This window comes from Bufo bufo, chromosome 4 (genome assembly GCF_905171765.1).
Source record: "Bufo bufo chromosome 4, aBufBuf1.1, whole genome shotgun sequence".
Classification (NCBI taxonomy): Eukaryota; Metazoa; Chordata; class Amphibia; order Anura; family Bufonidae; genus Bufo; species Bufo bufo.
In genome coordinates this window covers 296885573-296903066 of record NC_053392.1, presented here as the reverse complement: position 1 = coordinate 296903066, position 17494 = coordinate 296885573, and the positions used below count along the sequence as shown (strand labels likewise).

The 17494-nt window shown below is 39.8% G+C and overlaps 1 protein-coding gene across 1 annotated transcript in view; it reads left to right on the top strand.

The window, feature by feature from the left end:
* The window catches only part of ME1 (malic enzyme 1), a 426557-nt gene that overhangs the window by 238003 nt on the left and 171060 nt on the right, over positions 1–17494 (top strand). The window contains exon 6 of the mRNA XM_040428702.1: positions 6215–6318. Coding sequence (XP_040284636.1) covers positions 6215–6318 — 104 coding nt within the window. The remainder of the gene's footprint in view (positions 1–6214; positions 6319–17494) is intronic.

The following is a 17494-nucleotide window of genomic DNA, read 5'->3' as shown; positions in this document are numbered from 1 at the left end:
TACATCACAACACCAAAAGAACACCATCCCCACAGTGAAACATGGTGGTGGCAGCATCATGCTGTGGGGAAGTTTTTCAGCGGCCGGGACTGGGAAACTGGTCAGAGTTGAGGAAAAGATGGATTGTGCTAAAAACAGGGATATTCTTGAGCAAAACCTGTACCACTGTGTGCGTGATTTGATTCTAGGATGGAGGTTCACCTTCCAGCAGGACAATGACCCCAAACACACGGCTAAAGCAACACTTGAGTGGTTTAAGGGGAAACCTGTATTTGTGTTGGAATGGCCTAGTTAAAGCCCAGATCTCAATCCAATAGAAAATCTGTGGTCAGACTTAAAGATTGCTGTTCACAAGCACAAACCATCCAACCTGAAGGAGCTGGAGCAGTTTTGCAAGGAGAAATGGGAAAAAAATAACAGTGGTAAGATGTGGCAAGCTTATAGAGAGTTACCCAAAGTGACTTGGAGCTGTGATTGCCGCAAAAGGTGGCTCTACAAAGTATTGACTTTAGGGGGGTGAATAGTTATGCACATTGACTTTTTCTGTTATTTTGTGCTATTTGTTATTTGCTTCACAATTAAAAAAAAAAAAAAAAAACATCTTCAAAGTTGTGGGCATGTTCCGTAAATTAAATGATGCAAATCCTCAAACAATCCATGTTAATTCCAGGTTGTGAGGCACCTAAATATGAATAAAGTCAAGGGGGTGAATACTTTTGCAAGGCACTGTATGTTCTTTGAGTGGTGAAAATAAGCTGGTGCTGTCCCACCCTGCTGGGCACTGGAAGCCATTTCCCCTAGATCAATATACCAGTAATATTAGAAAAGCAAGCCTCTGCCTCAAGACACTCCACTCTTCTACCATTATTAGAGCATTGCTTCATTATCTTGCCTACCATTAGATAAACTTTGGATGTATAAAAAAAAAATTTCTTTACATATGACTATATATTTGTTTTACCTCTAATTCTTACCTTTCAGCACTTTCATCCAAAGAATACAAGTTATGTATATACATGCATATGTATTAGGGTCCATGCTCATGTGCCACCATAGACTCTGGCTTATGTAGCCTTTCCTGTATTGTCTTTCGTATTTTTTTTTTATAATGCGGTCTTTCATTTAATGATAATTGTTTGCATACTATGTTTATTTGGTATCAGTTTTGTATCCTGTTAGTGAAATCTTTGAGCACAGAAAAGGACAAAATCTGCCTATTTAATTTCCTACCAGTTATTCCCATGTCTGAATGTGGCAAGCAGGACAAAACCCCTGATAGAAGAACATATGAAACTTGGGTATTGCCCCCTCTGGCAATATTTAGTAACTGATTAGTAACTTCTGTCAACCTGTCTTCAAGATAATGAAGATGTTTACGCAACTAATCTGATACTAAGATTATATATATACACTGCAGCTCTATAGGAAAGTTATTTATGACCTGATTTTCTATGTCTTCATTTCATCTTTAGAGAAAGTGAATGGGAACAGGCTGCAGCAGGGGCGTCGTTAGGTCAAAACATTCGGGGCTGGAGCCCCGGATGTTTTGTCCAGTGCCCTGAATGCAGGGCCGGCACCACCGTGTAGAGCGCACTCTTGCTGGAGGCGCGAACTTTGTGTAATCTCGCACAGGCGCACTGGCAGAGGCATCGTTGAGCGAAGTGCGCATGCGCCATCTTCCAGCGCACCTCGTTCGACCATGCCTCTGCCAGTGCGCCTGTGCGAGATTACACAGAGGCAAGTGAAGTGAATAAATTAGCTAGGAGGCGGCGCTGGGCGGGGAGGGGATCTGTGGATGACACTTAGGGGGATCTGTGGATGACACTTAGGGGGGATCTGTGGATGACACTTATGGGGGATCTGTGGATGGCACTTATGGGGGATCTGTGGATGGCACTTATGGGGGATCTGTGGATGACACTTATGGGGGATCTGTGGATGACATTTATGGGGGATCTGTGGATGACATTTATGGGGGATCTGTGGATGACACTGATGGGGATCTGTGGATGACACTTATGGGGGATCTGTGGATGACACTTATGGGGATCCAATTTTGCGGAATGGGTGCAGACCCATTCATTTTTAATGGGGCCGGAATGTGATGTCCGCATTTGCGGATCCGCACTTCCGCATCCGTGCTTCCGTTTCCGCCAAAAAAATAGAAAATGTCCTATTCTTGTCGCAATTGCGGACAAGATTAGGCATTTTCTATTACAGTGCCGGAAATGTACGGTCCGCAAATTGCGGAATGCACATTGCTAGTGTCCGTGTTTTGCGGATCCGCAATCTGCGGATCCGCAGAACACTTACGGACGTGTGAATGGACCCTTATAGGGGATCTGTGGATGATACTTATGGGGATCTGTGGATGACATTTATGGGAGATCTGTGGATGACACTGATGGGGATCTGTGGATGACACTGATGGGGATCTGTAGATGGCACTTATGGGGGATCTGTGGATGGCACTGTTATGGATGATCTGTGGGGTTGCCCAGACGGCTAGGCCCTTCACTGTAGTTATTAACCCCATTCAGCACTGCTTAAAGGGGTTAATAAAGGCCCCCCCCCCGGTGATGATGAGGGCGTGGCTTCATGGGGTGGGGGCGTGGCTTCACGTGGGCTCGTGCCCCAGATCTCTTCAGATTCTAGCAACGCCCCTGGGCTGCAGTAACCAGTCATGCCCATTATAGTGTACTGAGCTGTGTAGTCCTGACACTGCAGTAATCAGGTACGACCACTACACAGTGAACTGAGCTGTGTCGTCCCGACACCTCAGTAATTAGGCACGACTACTACACAGAATTCATCAGTTTGCCTCAGTTTGCCGTTGTTCCATCTCCATTCCACTTTGGAGGCAGACGCCAAAAAGCTGCTTGCAGCATTTTTTTGTGCGTCTGACGAAACTGAGCCAAAACGGATCCGTTCTGACACACAATGTAAGTCAATGGGGACTGAAGGGGTATAAGTAACTCCATTTTGTTTTAAGAATGTGTATTATGATTACATCTAGTTCATGCACAGTTTCAAGGTTCCCCCCTTTGTGGAATCTGAGAAACTTCCTGTCCAGTTTCAAGGGACCCTTACATTCCTTAGTTTAAACAGTCATACCTTATATGGTCATCCTGGTTCAATACATACTAGCCCATATGTGTCTATACCTGATTGGTTAATGCTGTTACTATGAGTCATCTATTATGTTAATGCAAAGCTTATGTGTAACTACATTATAGGTTAAGACAAATGCTAACATATGATTGGATGTCAAGGAAGTTCAACCCCCCTATATCAAGCCTTTACATGCTGTTAATAAACAGAGTGAATTTGAACAAGACACGTGTTTAGTGTTCAATCTGATTCATTCTCCTGGTACCAGAAAAGACTTAATTCAAGCTTACCACCGAAAGTCTGGTGTCAGGGACACCATAGGCAAAGAGTCCAAAATTGCCTAACAGGGACGGACCTGTTTTCTATGACACAATCTGGCACAATAGAAAATGGATCCATCCTCTATTGACTTTCAATGGTGTTCAAGATGGATCCGTCTTGGCTATGTTAAAGATAATACAAACTGATCCGTTCTGAACGGATCCAGACTGTTGTATTATCTGAACGGATCCATCTGTGCAGATCCATGACGGATCCGCACCAAACGCGAGTGTGAAAGTAGCCTAACACTGCAGTAATCAGGCACGACTATTATACAGTGTACTGAGCTGTGTAGTCCCGACACTGCAGTAATTGGGCACGACCACTACACAGTGTACTGAGATGAGTAGCTCCTGCGCCTGGTTCTTGCACTGCAGTTAATAAAAATAGCAGATCAGCAAGACTGGGAGTTGGAACCCTTCTGATCTGATACAGATGACCTATCCTAAGAATAGTTCATCAACAAGTTAGTCCTGAATAATTCCCCTTTAAAGGGCTGATTTACCAAAAATGGTTGTCTTATCAAAGAACAGTTTGCAACAATAGCTACTTTGTAGCTATTGTTGTATAGCTAATTTATAACAATGTATGCTATTTTATCTGGAGGTTGTGAGAACTAGAAATATGTAAGATAGAGTGATGGAAAGTGTATAGAATGATGATCATAATGGGGCAAAGATTTTCTCAAATTCCCATCAGTAGTCTCATTGAAGAGCACCATAGTCCTCCTCTAATCATAAATGAATTCTTACAGAGAATAATGGATTACATTCAACTGTACTTGAAAAGTAGTTAAGGTAGGTTGCAAGTAATTGTCCCTTCAATATGTGGGGGTACTATCTCTCCTTACTGAGAACACCTATGAAGTGTAAGAAGTCTTATTGGCCATGCAATACTCCTCTCTCCCTTTAATAGAAATAGATAGCAGCACACTTTCATTGACATTACACCATAGCAGAAAAGTACACTATAATTTCTATTACGAGGGAGTGGACCTCATAAACCACATTGTCATGGAGCCTTGCCACAGGACATGTCATATTGTCCATCATTATGCAGTTCAGTTTCCCCTTTACTGCATGTAATCTCTCATTTTTTTCAATAAATAAGGCATCAATTATGCTTTTGGCAATCCTATCTATGAGAGCATCTCTACCAAGCATGACATTATGGTTGGGATGACTCTACAATTAAAAAATACATCGGACAGATTTATTGGTTCTTTAGCAGGATAAAATGATAGTTTGTCACTGCTGTGTAATACATGTCATGATTTTACATTAGGAAAACATTATTGCCAGATTTATATTTAGAAGATCAAAGTTTGTTGAATTAAATTTTTTAAGAATTATTCAAAAGGCAACTAACCTATTGAATAATTCTCTTATAACTACTGCATTTAATTTTATCCATATATCCAGTAATGTAATCATTCTGAAACTTTGCTAATGGTCTTTAAAAGTCTCTTAAAGGGAATGTTTCATCAGAAAATATCTATTGTTTAAAACACGTTTTTATATTTAACATATTTTAAAATAATTTTTGATGATGTTATTTTTAATTTTCCATATCACTATCTATATTTAAACAAAAAACATAAAATCCTGCGGTTCTCACACAGTCCACTAAGCCTTATAATAGGCTTAATAGTTCAGATAAAGGAAAGGTATCCCACGGCGCAAAAACCACCCAAAAGTTGGAGTGATATTGGTTATTATTTATTTGAGCAAGTGGTACAACGCGTTTCGGGGTTTAACCCCTTCTTCAGGTACAATTGGCTTGCATCGAATAGGCTTAATAGGACCGCCTCCTTGACTTCAAAGCCCAGACTGAGCAGGAATTTAAATGAATACATTACAAGTTTTACTGAATCTGTATATCAATCTGCTCAGCTCCTCCTGCTCTGTAATATGCTGCCTCTAGTTTTAATTTAATTTTTGTGGAGACAGGTTCCCTTTAACCTATTGATACATTTCTAGCATGAATAAGAGTGAAATGCCATAAAGCCAAGTTTTATATGAAAAAAATGTTTCAGAACTCCTGTTTTATGGGGAATACAAGTATGTACTAAAACAGACATGCCAGGTGGGGATGACAGGTCCTCTTCAACAGCAATACAGATATCTGCTTTACATCAGCCACGTGGACCATCCTGCAGTTTTCACACTGGCCACTAAGCTTAATAATAGGCACCACTTCTGAACAGTTCATTTTACTGCAGTTACCTGCTTATCTGTCATTCTAATCCTACCTGTAATGATATCACCTGTGTATAGATAAGACTGGATACACCTTTCACAATAGGTGATTGTGAAAGCTTATCTGTTCTTTCCTTGTAAAATGACCTTTGCACAGGTCACAAAGCATGCCTAGAAAAATCTCATAGACTTATGGAGGAGGTCAGCTCCTGTCCATTGTGTCTATGGCCCATGTGGCTGCCATAAAGCAATTTTTTAATGCTCTCTAAATGCTGTTAAGAACAGCTCAGGCAAGATGGCATACCCCATAATCATGTTCAAGGGAAATAGATTTAAAAAATCTGCAATCAGAAGATAAAAATAGACTAGAAAAAAGGAGTTGTGTTGTTATCTGGTTATAACTGGCAGATAAAATTTTTGGTGATACATTTCCTTTAAAATAGATCCATCAGGCCCATCGATTGGAACAGAGAACATTAGTGAGATTAGAATTTTTTTCCTACTATATTCTGCCAACTACCGGTATATGTTTAATTTGCAGTGGCGGTGGCCTTTAACACTGTAAATAACTTTTTGTTTGACAGGAATTACTACAGGACCCCCTTTATATTGGACTGAGACACAAACGAGTGAGGGGCAAGGATTATGATGACCTTGTGGAGGAATTCATGAAAGCTGTGACTGAAAGGTAAGTTTGAATATTTCTCTATTAGTCGCCAGTCAATAACTATACAAACAATATCATCATATACCCAATAGGAAACTTTCTACCAGATACATTTGGACTCTCAACTGTAAATGTAATGTTTTTCATAAAGTATCGTAGAGTTCATTGAGATCCATTCAAATATTGCTGGGGTTTTACATTAGTCCTGTTTCAGTGGTGCTTACTGTCTAATTTCTTTCTATGGGAATCACAGGTAAGGGATAGTGTTGAGCGCGAATATTTGAATAGCGAATATTAATCGCGAATATCGCAACTTCACTAATTCGCAAATATTTAGAATATAGTGCTATATATTCGCTATATCGAATATTCGTCATTTTTTAACATCTGAAAACATGATTCCTCCCTGCTTCTTTCTTGTGGGTCAATGAGTCATTGGCCCACAAGCAACTTAAGCAGGAAGGAATCATGTTTTCATATGGAAAAAAAATGGCGAATATTCTAAAAAACAAATATATAGCAATATAGGGAATATATTCGTTATTTAGAATATTCGCCTTTTTTTTCCCAATCTGTACAGTTGTTCACATACTCCTCCCCGACAAGCATCCCTGTCATTGTGGGTCAGAAAATACCATCGGATCTGAGCTTTCCCTGAGATCGTGAAAACTCAGATCCGATGGTATATTCTAACCCACAGGCGTTCCCATGGTGACAGGGACGCTTGTCGGGGAGGAGTATGCCAAAGTGGAATAAAAGTACAGATTGGAAAAAAAAGACGAATATAGCTATAACTTCGTTTTTTAGAATATTCGCCATATTCTAAAAAACGAAGTTACAGCAACATAGCGAATATTCGTAAAATACACATATAGACTGCAATTTAACTAATATAGTGCTATAGTATTTTTTTTATAGTGTAAATTTTTTCCAAATCTGTAGATCAGAAGAGACCCAAAAAATGAAACTATAAAAAAAAAATTATAGCTCTATATTAGCTAAATTACAGTCTATTTGCGTATTTTACGAATATTCGCTATATTGCTATAACTTAGTTTTTTAGAATATTCATCATATTCAAACTATATAGAGCAATATAGCGAATATTCGTAAAATACACATATTAGCCAATAGCCAACCATTAGGAAAGTTGCCTTATACAGTTTTAAAAAATTAATAAATCGCAATACACGAATAATAAAATCGCATATTATTCAGGATAAATAGAATAATGACGAATATTCGATTTCGACGAATATTCAATCGAATATTCGCAAAATATCGCAAGATCGAATATGGCACCTCCCGCTCATCACTAGTTAGGGATTCTGTGGGCAGTAAGGGTTGCCACCTGTGTGCCATTCTATTTTCTGAGCAGAGGCAGACAACCACTGGAGCAGAAATTGTCCCATCAAGTTGATCATCATCTATGTTGATTCTGTCATACATGACCCATCCATGGTCTACAATTTTTCAGAGCACTATTGATGAACAGGGAGAAGTCACTATAGATATCCGATGTGTATGCATTTATTTTAACTGCCAGATCTTGATTATCGTGTACTGATCTTCTCACATGGGGAAGAGAGACCTTATGTGCCCCCTTCGGCTCCTTGGCCTGGATTTAACCGCATTCTCTGCACCCGCTATAGTTACACCTCTGACCGTTACTGCACAAAACACAAGTGTAGAGTTAAAATGTGGAATGATGCTTGGGCACTGAGAAGCATGAGAAATCATACCAACTATGAGTAAATATTGCCCCAGTTGGGTTTCAAACTCATTGATATGTTTGCTATGAAAGAACTTCTGTCACCATAATCAATCCTATTAAAGGGAACCCGTCACCTGGATTTTGGGTATAGAGCTGAGGACATGGGTTGCTAGATGGCCGCTAGCACATCTGCAATACCCAGTCCTCATAGCTCTGTGTGCTTTTATTGTGTATAAAAACTGATTTGATACATATGCAAATTAACCTGAGATGAGTCAGAGCTTGAAAATATGACTCTTCTCTGGTCGCACAAGTAAGATATCACTCTTTTATGTTAATTTTCATATGTATAAAATTGGGTTTTTTACACAATAAAAGCACACAGAGCTATGGGGACTGGATATTGTGGATGTGCTAGCAGCCATCTAGCAGCCCATGTCCTCAGCTCTATACACAAAATCCTGGTGACAGGTTCCCTTTAAACCAGGCATACTGCCTGATAGGGTTGATCATGGTGACTAAAATGAGCCCTTTTTCGCACAATCTGTATTACCGAGGCAGAGAAATTCTTACTTTTTGGTTATTAGTAAATGAAGTGCACGGAGCACTAAAGGGCTGGCCTAGCCCGTCAGAACACTACGTTACCTGCACCTCTCCCCATTGCCACTCCCAGTGATATTGACAGGGCCAGGCATCCTCACTGGTTTAATGCCTAGCCCTGAAATCTCACGTATGCCATTGGCAGTACCCTGGGCGCATGTGCAGAGAATATATCACAGTGGGGACGACTACTCTGAGATCTTCACTGCGCCGTCGTATGTGCAAGATTTCAGGGCCAGCCATCAGAGTAGTAAGGATTCCTGGGACTTTCAATCTTATTGGGAGGGGGAGTGGCAACAGGAAAAGGTGGTGCTCCGAGGGGCTAAGCCAGCCCCTAATTGCTTGGAGCACCTCAATTGCATTTATCTAAAAGTAAGAATTTCTCTACAACAGTATACCAATTATAGAGAAAAGGGCTCACTTTAGTCACCATGATCAACCCTACCAGGCAGTATGCCTTGTTTAATAGGGTTGATCATGGTGACAGATCCCCTTAAAGACCATGGTCACACTTAGCAAATATGTTCCCAGCGGAACAATTTAGGAAGTCAAGGTAAAATCAGCAACATATTCTGCACGATGCATACCTTTTGATGTGGGGTTTGTCAGAGATTGAATTTTTTGTACAGCCAAGAGTCAAATCTGCAGCAAAATACGTGGAAAATCTACATTACGCTTTTTAAATCCACAACAGCTTTTTTTTCTGCAGCAACTGAAGTGTTTGCAGATTTTCAACAATTTGTGTCCATAAGTACGCAGATGCAAATGAAACTTTAGGCCGGTGTGTGCTACATTGGTCTTCATAGGGCCTGCCCTGCCAGAGGAGGCATTTACTTTATTATGAGGCTCAAGCCTCGTGATAAATTACAGGGCCCCTCCGGCTCACTGTGCACCAGAATGAAATCTACGGCAGCTCGTAGTCATTATTTATATCAGTTTTTCGCCATTAAAAATGATGAATGAGCTGGGTCCGATGACCAAACCCTCACTCTGCCCTTGGCAAGGGTAGCGTAAAATGCAGATTGCGACTAGAAAAGTTATAAATGCTTTGAAAAGTCGAGCAAATCTACAAGATTCTTTCAAAATTAGGTATAAACGTCCCTGACGTTAAACATATGAAGTAATCCTTGCACCACAATTAAAGGTGCATATAGAAAATGTGACCTGCATGTGCACTAAAATGTTTTTCGGTGAAAGATAATACCTGTATGCTACCTGCCCAGCTGTCTGCCATGTTATTATGAAATAGCTAAAGCGGGGCAAGCAAATGTAAAATGTGACTCCCTTCACAGAGAGCTCCTTTGTCTGACTCCATATCTCTAAATAAGAAAGAATGTGGCGGCGGAGGGTTAGTTTAGTTTTCCAATATCTTTTCTATAAGCTAAATGTGGACTCTTACATAGAAGGAGGCACATTCTTTCAGGCAGAATATGAGAAGTAACATTGTCAGGCACATTGAGAAGTCTGGGACGCTGCATAGGCTCTGTTTACAGCAAATGGAAAATGTTGCCAGGCTCAGGATTCATGTTGATGTGGCAAGGGCAGTGCTATATTTCAAGAAAGCGTCTCGCTATTTAACCCTTGTTTTACCCTAGGAAGTCAAAATTGATATTTGTCCAGATATCATTTCATTCAACTTTAAAAATATGAGATGTTTCTGTAGCGTGGGATTTCTGATTAATTCAGCGCCTGTCTTCTCTCGCTGGCTTGTGAGAGGAGATTTGTTTTAGTGGTTCCTGAAAACCTTTTGCGTTCTTGTGCGTGCACCAGAAATATTGAAACAAATTGAGTGCTGTCAGTTGGGGTTGTGTCCCTTTACACTCTCACAATCCAATCCAATTGTCCAATCGTGCAGGTAGTATAAGATTATGGTTGGGATGACTCTACAACTAAATAATACTTCAGAAAGGTTTATTGGTTGTTTAACAGAAGAAAATGATAGTTTGGCACTTTTTTCTCACCCTGCTGTGTAATACATGTCATGATTTTACATTAGGAAAACATTATTGCCAGATTTATATTTAGAAGATCAAACTTTGTTGAATTTAAGTTTTTAAGAATTATTCAAAAGGTAACTACACTAATGAATAATTCCCTTATAACTATTGCATTCTATTTTATCTATATACCCCGGGATTCCTGTTACACCAGTAATGTATTCATTCTGAACCTTTGCTAATTGTTTTTTAAAGTCTCTTAAAGGCAATGTTTCATCAGAAAATGATCTGGTGTTTAAAACACATTTGTATGTTTAACATAACAATATGTTTAAACAATTTTTGATGATTGTTTTATATTTGTAATTTTCCATGTCATTATCTACAGTATATTTTACAAAAACCATAAAATCCTTTAGTAATAGAACCACCAACTTGACTTCAAAGCCCAGAATGAGTGGGAATTTAAATTAATAAATTAGACGTTTTACTGAATCTGTATATCAATCTGCTCAGCTCCTCCTGCTGTGTAATATGTAACATAGTTTATAAGGCTGAAAAAAGACATTTGTCCATCCAGTTCGGCCTGTTATCCTGCAAGTTGATCCAGAGGAAGGCAAAAAACCCCTGTGAGGTAGAAGCCAATTTTCCCCACTTAAGGGGGAAAAAATTCCTTCCCGACTCCAATCAGGCAATCAGAATACCTACCTGGATCTCTCTAGTAGCTATAGCCTGTAATATTATTACACTCCAGAAATACATCCAGGCCCCTCTTGAACTCTGTTAGTGAACTCACCATCACCACCTCCTCAGGCAGAGAGTTCCATAGTCTCACTGCTCTTACCGTAAAGAATCCTCTTCTATGTTTGTTTACAAACCTTCTTTCCTCCAGACGCAGAGGATGTCCCCTCGTCACAGTCACAGTCCTGGGGATAAATAGATGATGGGATAGATCTCTGTACTGACCCCTGATATATTTATACATAGTTATTAGATCCCCCCTTTGTTGTTTTTTTATGCTGCCTGTAGTTTTCATTGCATTTTCGTGGTGACAGGTTCCCTTTAACCTATTTATACATTTCTAGCATGAATAAGAGAGAAAAGGCATAAAGCCAACTTATAAGAAAAAATGTTTAAGAACTCCTGTTTCACGGGGAATACACGTATGTACTAACAGACTTGTCAGATGGGATGACAGGTCCTATTCAACAGCAGTTCAGATATCTGCTTTACAGCTGCCACATGGACCATAGGAGCCCTGTTTTCTGGAGATGACTCATTGTCCTCTCTAGGAGTGTTCTGGGCATGTGGCAGATGTCGCTGCAAGGGGGAGGAGGTAACCATCACCTTTTATTGATTGTAGATCCTGTATCTTCTGCTTCTTAAAATAGGGGTGTAACCTTTCAATGTAGTCCTGCCAGTGATGATAATTATCATTGAGAAGGGATTCTCTACAGAACTAGAAATGTTGAGCTCAGTGGCCAGTGAGAAAACCACAAGATTTCAGGCATTATTTTAAACTATAGATATTATGAAAAATTCACATGAAATAATTCTCAGTAAAGCACTTACAGTAATGGGGTATGGAGATGGAATGGAAACAAAGCATCAAACATGTTGAGATCCAACAAGCGCAATCATTCCTTTCACCTACATCTGCTTTCAGGGGAAAGTTAGAAGGCCCCCATACTCATTAGACTGTTAGCTGACCCTGCTAAAATCGAAGGGTGTGGCCGAGTTATACGTAGTGTGTATAGAAGAGCATTTTACAAGGAAAATCGTTTTGTCGCTTTGTTAATTTGTCACAAAGTGCATTTCTTTGTATGTAGCGGGTGCAATGACGGGGAACAGTGATTGCGCCGCCCCCCACCATTGAACCCCTCAGATGCCGTGTTCATCGCTGATCGCGGAATCTGAGATGAATATTAAGGACTTTGAGGGGCTAATCATTTAAAAAAAAATTTTATTGCACTCACCTTATCCATTTGAAGGGCACAGGTCACCAGTCACCCGGAAGAGGCCACAGCAGCCATTTTACTTAGCAAGATGGCCACGGCAGCCTCTTCATGCTCAAATGGAGGTGAGTATTTTTATTTATTTTTTTACCACCATTTCAGGGAAAATCGATTTATTATTACGAAGCACAAGGAAATTCAGCTTTGTGGCTAATTAAATATTCCCTGAAATTCAGATCGAAGTCTACTTTGGATACTTTGATTCGCCTAACACTAATAGTGTGTATGGGGAAACTTTTGAATGTAAAGGACCACTGACTTTTCCAAAAACTTTTGATATGTCATAGAGACATATCAAAAGTTTAGTTCAGTGGGTCTGAGCGCTGAGACTGGCACCGATCCCTAGAACGAGGGGAGAGAAGCATACTCATAGTGCACTCTCTTTCCTTGCTGCTGAGGATGGAATTGAGACTGGTCCATAGACTTCTATGGAGTCCATCTTATTTTAGGGATAGGTGGGGGTCTCAACAGCCAGACCTCCCCACCCCTGTTCTAAGCTTTTGATATGTTTCTATGACATATCTAAAGTATTTATATTCTAATGCCACGTCTGTGAAGGTTCTCATTTATCCAGGTCACAGTATATCTGTAAAGAATAAATCAAGGCAACTGGACTTACTGTAGATTTCTTGAAAACGTTTCACTCGTTCTTCCAACGAGCTTTCTCAATTCTGAGTGACCGTACAAGAACAAGAATGCTCTGGGAATAAATATGTAACTGAATCAACATCTGGTAATTATACCCAGCATGGGGTCAGAGGTCATTATACTATTTTTTTACATCACCATATTCTGTCCCCCAGACCTTTTTTATAGTTATGCCTACTCAGCTGTGTGCGGGCTCATTTTTTGCAGGATGTTTTTTATTGATACCCTTTTGGAGTGTGTGTGTGTTATTTTGAACACATTTTATTCAATTTTTGGGGGTAAGAGAAGCGATGAAAAAATGGCAAATCAGCCATTTTGATACTTTTTCTGTTACAACGTTCTCCGTATTGGAAAAATATTTTTATATTTTAATAGTACGGGCATTTTGGGATGCAGTGATGCCCATGATGTTTATATTTTTTATTAGTTATGTATTTATTTTTTTATTCTAAAGAAAGTAGGGTGATTAAAATTTTTACATATCTTTATTTATATTTTTAACATTTTTTATTTTTTTGTAGCCCCTCCAGGAGGCTACAATGTCCACTACTTTTTATGATCTCCCCCATAGGGAGTATAGTAATTTTCTAAATGATGATCTCCTATGTTGGCCTGTCATCCGCTGGCCAACATAGGAATTGCAGCTCTAATACACTGGGTCTCTTCAGAGAGACCAAGCCTATTAGAAAAAATGACCAGCAACCCGGGATCGCCGCACGGAGATGCCGGTCTTAACCTGGAAGCGTGCACTTTCAGGTTTTTCACCCTTTAGATGCCGTGATCAAACTTGAACACTGCATCTAAAGGTTGTAATGTCCGGGATTGGAATTTTTGGCATTATTAGCAATTGACATTAGCCACGGGCCATGGCCATCGCTGCACATGCGAGCGGGAGCCATGTTTAAAGACCCCACCAGTGAAGGGGTTAAATGTGCCATCAGTCTGGTTCAGTAGGCTACACAATCCTGGGGAAGACTGCTGACTTGACAGTTGTCCAGAAGACAGTCATTGACACCATCAACAAGGAGGGTAAGCCACAAATGAACATTGCTAAAGAAGCTGGCTTTTTACAGTGCTTTATCCAAGTATATTGATGGAAAGTTGAGTGAAAGGAAAAAATGTGGTAGAAAAAGGTGCACAAGCAATAGGTATAATAGCAGCCTTGAACGGATTATAAAAAAAAAGGCCATTCAAGAATTTGGGGGAGATTCACAAGTAGTAAACTGCGTCTGGAGTGCTTGAAGAGCCATCACACAAAGATGTATCCAAGACATAAACTACATCTGTTGCATTCCTTGTGTCAAGCCACTCATGACCCAGAGACAATGTCAGAAGCATCTTACGTGTGCTAAGGAGTAAAAGAACTGGACGGTTGCTCAGTGGTCCAAAGTCCTGTTTTCAGATGAAAGTAAATTTTGCATTTTATTTGGAAATCAAGGTCCTAGAGTCTGGAGGAAGGGTGGAGAGGTACACAAATCAAGTTGTCAAGTAAGTCAATTCTAATTTATTGAGCTGCACCAGTACAGTATAACAAGCAAATCCAACTTGTTCAAGTGTTTGGAACTTACCAGTATCTTTCACTATTTGATCTTAATTCTGTCTTTGGCTTGGACTGTAACTATAATTATACTATATCTCATATATGCAGAGAAACAACATGATATGTATGAAGTGGGATCAAATATGGAAACAAAATATCAAAATAACCAGATAATGGAGGATATAAAGTGAGAAATATTACAATATGCGTATTTCCAGAGCTCTAGGTATTATAACCATAGCCTAATCATCTCCATACTTAATAGCAAGCCAATTTCTACATAATTAAATGTGCTTTGTCTTTTTCACTAAAACTTGCCAGACATGTATCTTAGATTTAATGCCAACAACAAAGAATGTATATCCTTATCATACTAAGGTGGGGAATAAAAAAAAAGCCAACACTTAGATTTTGGAATGTGCTCATTGTTTATAGCACTGTTAGTTTTCGAATTCCTATGGGGGGGAAATGTTAGCCATTACAGCTTTTTCCTTTTGGACTCTTTGCTATCCTTAAAGGGGTTTTCCAAGATAATGAAAAATCTCAAGCAGTCCCTACAATTGCTTACAATAATTGGGCAAGTAATTGCCGCTTTTGATTGCCACAGCAAATCATTTTTCTCAGCAGTCTACAGCTGAGGCCAACAATTGGCTGTGGGGATCATGTGTCCTATCCAAGCACATCACCGCTGCAGCCAATCACAGTCCTCAGCCGTCTACAGTTGAAAACAGTGATATCCGGGCACATTACCCCTGGTTTTTGTAAACAGTGTCAGGAGTACCAGAGCAGTGCCGCAGAGAACAGTGCTGGAGAAGTGGGTGAGAATATCATGTTTTGTTTATTTTAAGCAATTGTAAGGGTTGTCTGGATTTTTTTTTTTATCTCTGACAATCCCTTTAAGGAGAAGTGTAATACACATAATCATTGAATGTACCCAAGTCCTATAAATAAGAAATAAAGAATAAAGTACCCCAGAAGCAATTAATTTGTGAAAAGAAACTCCTTATATGAAATCTGAGTCAAAGGCACAGAACATATCCATAGATTTTTATATATGACATAGTATAGCTTTGTACTTCTTAGAATTAGTTCTTGGCTACAAAAGGGTTCTGAACCTCAGAGATGGATGTGAACAAAGCCGTATGGTTTTAAAAAAGAGAAAACTTTATCACTTTTAAGGGTCCATTCACACGTCCGTTTTGGTGTTCCGCATCCGTTCCGATTAAAAACGGAACGTTATGCGGATCCATTCATTTTCAATGGAATCCGCAAATAATCGGAGAGCACTCATGGTGCTCTCCGATTCCGTGATTCCGTTCAGTTCCGTGGGTTCCGTTATTCGGATCCTGGAAAAAAAATATACCCTGTCCTACTATTTGTCCGATTTTGCGTTCCGTCATCCCATTCTAGTCAATGGATCCGTCAAAAAATCGGATGACATGCTAAAAGCATCCTCATGTCATCCAGATTATCGGATCCGCAAAAAACAGGAACGTTTATCTGGAAAGGTAAAAATACTGACGTGTGAATGCACCCTAAGGACGGTTATTCAATTTTTGCAGTGCCATCTGTTTCATCTTTTTAGCTGTAGATAAGCTGATTCTTGGGTCACTCTTCTGCCACCCACAATGGCAATGCCACTTCTCAGACTGCCTGATTCTAATACATATGTAAGTAGACATGGTCATGTATTTGCTGTTCATAACTCTTGTAGTCAGTGTTACATGTGGCCCAAGTTTTCTATCAAAAACAAAATCCATTTTAACTAGTTTGTTGCTTACACTAGACGTAATTACCTCTCCCCACTTCTCAGTTTGACAGTAGATACTGTCGCTCCCCAGGGTTAGGCTCTATAGCAATAAAGGAGAGAGTTATAACTGGGGATTAAGAGTCCAGACTTGGTAAAAGTTCAACAGCTTTAATTGAGTAAACTTGCTTCCAGACAATATTTCTTGTAACAATAATTTCTCTTGGCTCCAGCAACTTTTGGGTAAACTGGCAGGCAAACTGGAATCCATTGCTCTATCTTTCTCTGCTGTGCTAATCTCTGACTTCAGTCTGGTCCTGACTCTGTAGCGGTTCTGGTACCATTGGAGTGCCTTTGACTGTTGAAAGGGATTTTTCATAATCTTACTTTTGATACATCACAGATTAGATATATATTATACAAGCCTCATCTCTTGTGGAATGCAGTACCTCGAATTAACATAGCTCACACCCTGCCAGTGCTGGACACAATAGCAGCATCCATGAACAAAAGGCTATTTAACATCTCACCTCACATACAATGGCAACGAACTGTGATAACCTATTCAACTTATTAGCATGTAGAGGAAAACCTGTTCAATGTAAAATAGCTCTTTTGCAAGTATTGTATATAGCAGATACCAGTATTGTTTAACAAAGTTTCAACTGTATTTTGACAACACATGTTCCCAGGGCCTCCTAAGAAATACCAGGATTGTTCCGATTGGATCTTGAGAGACAATATGCGCCCACCCCAAAAAGCCTTATAAGTATGTGCTGAAAAATAAAGATTTCAGATATTTAGCAACCTATGTTGACTCACGGTTGAGATTTATCTCCTGATCAGAAGCAAACCGGATATTCATTGCACAGGGAAATATTCATGGGTTGGAGGTCTGATGCCTCATCTTATACCAGCATAAACCTGCCTGAGAAAAACCGCTAACAACTGTTAACCCCATTGTAAAACTCTGTCTGTAAACTGTAAGGAGTGAGG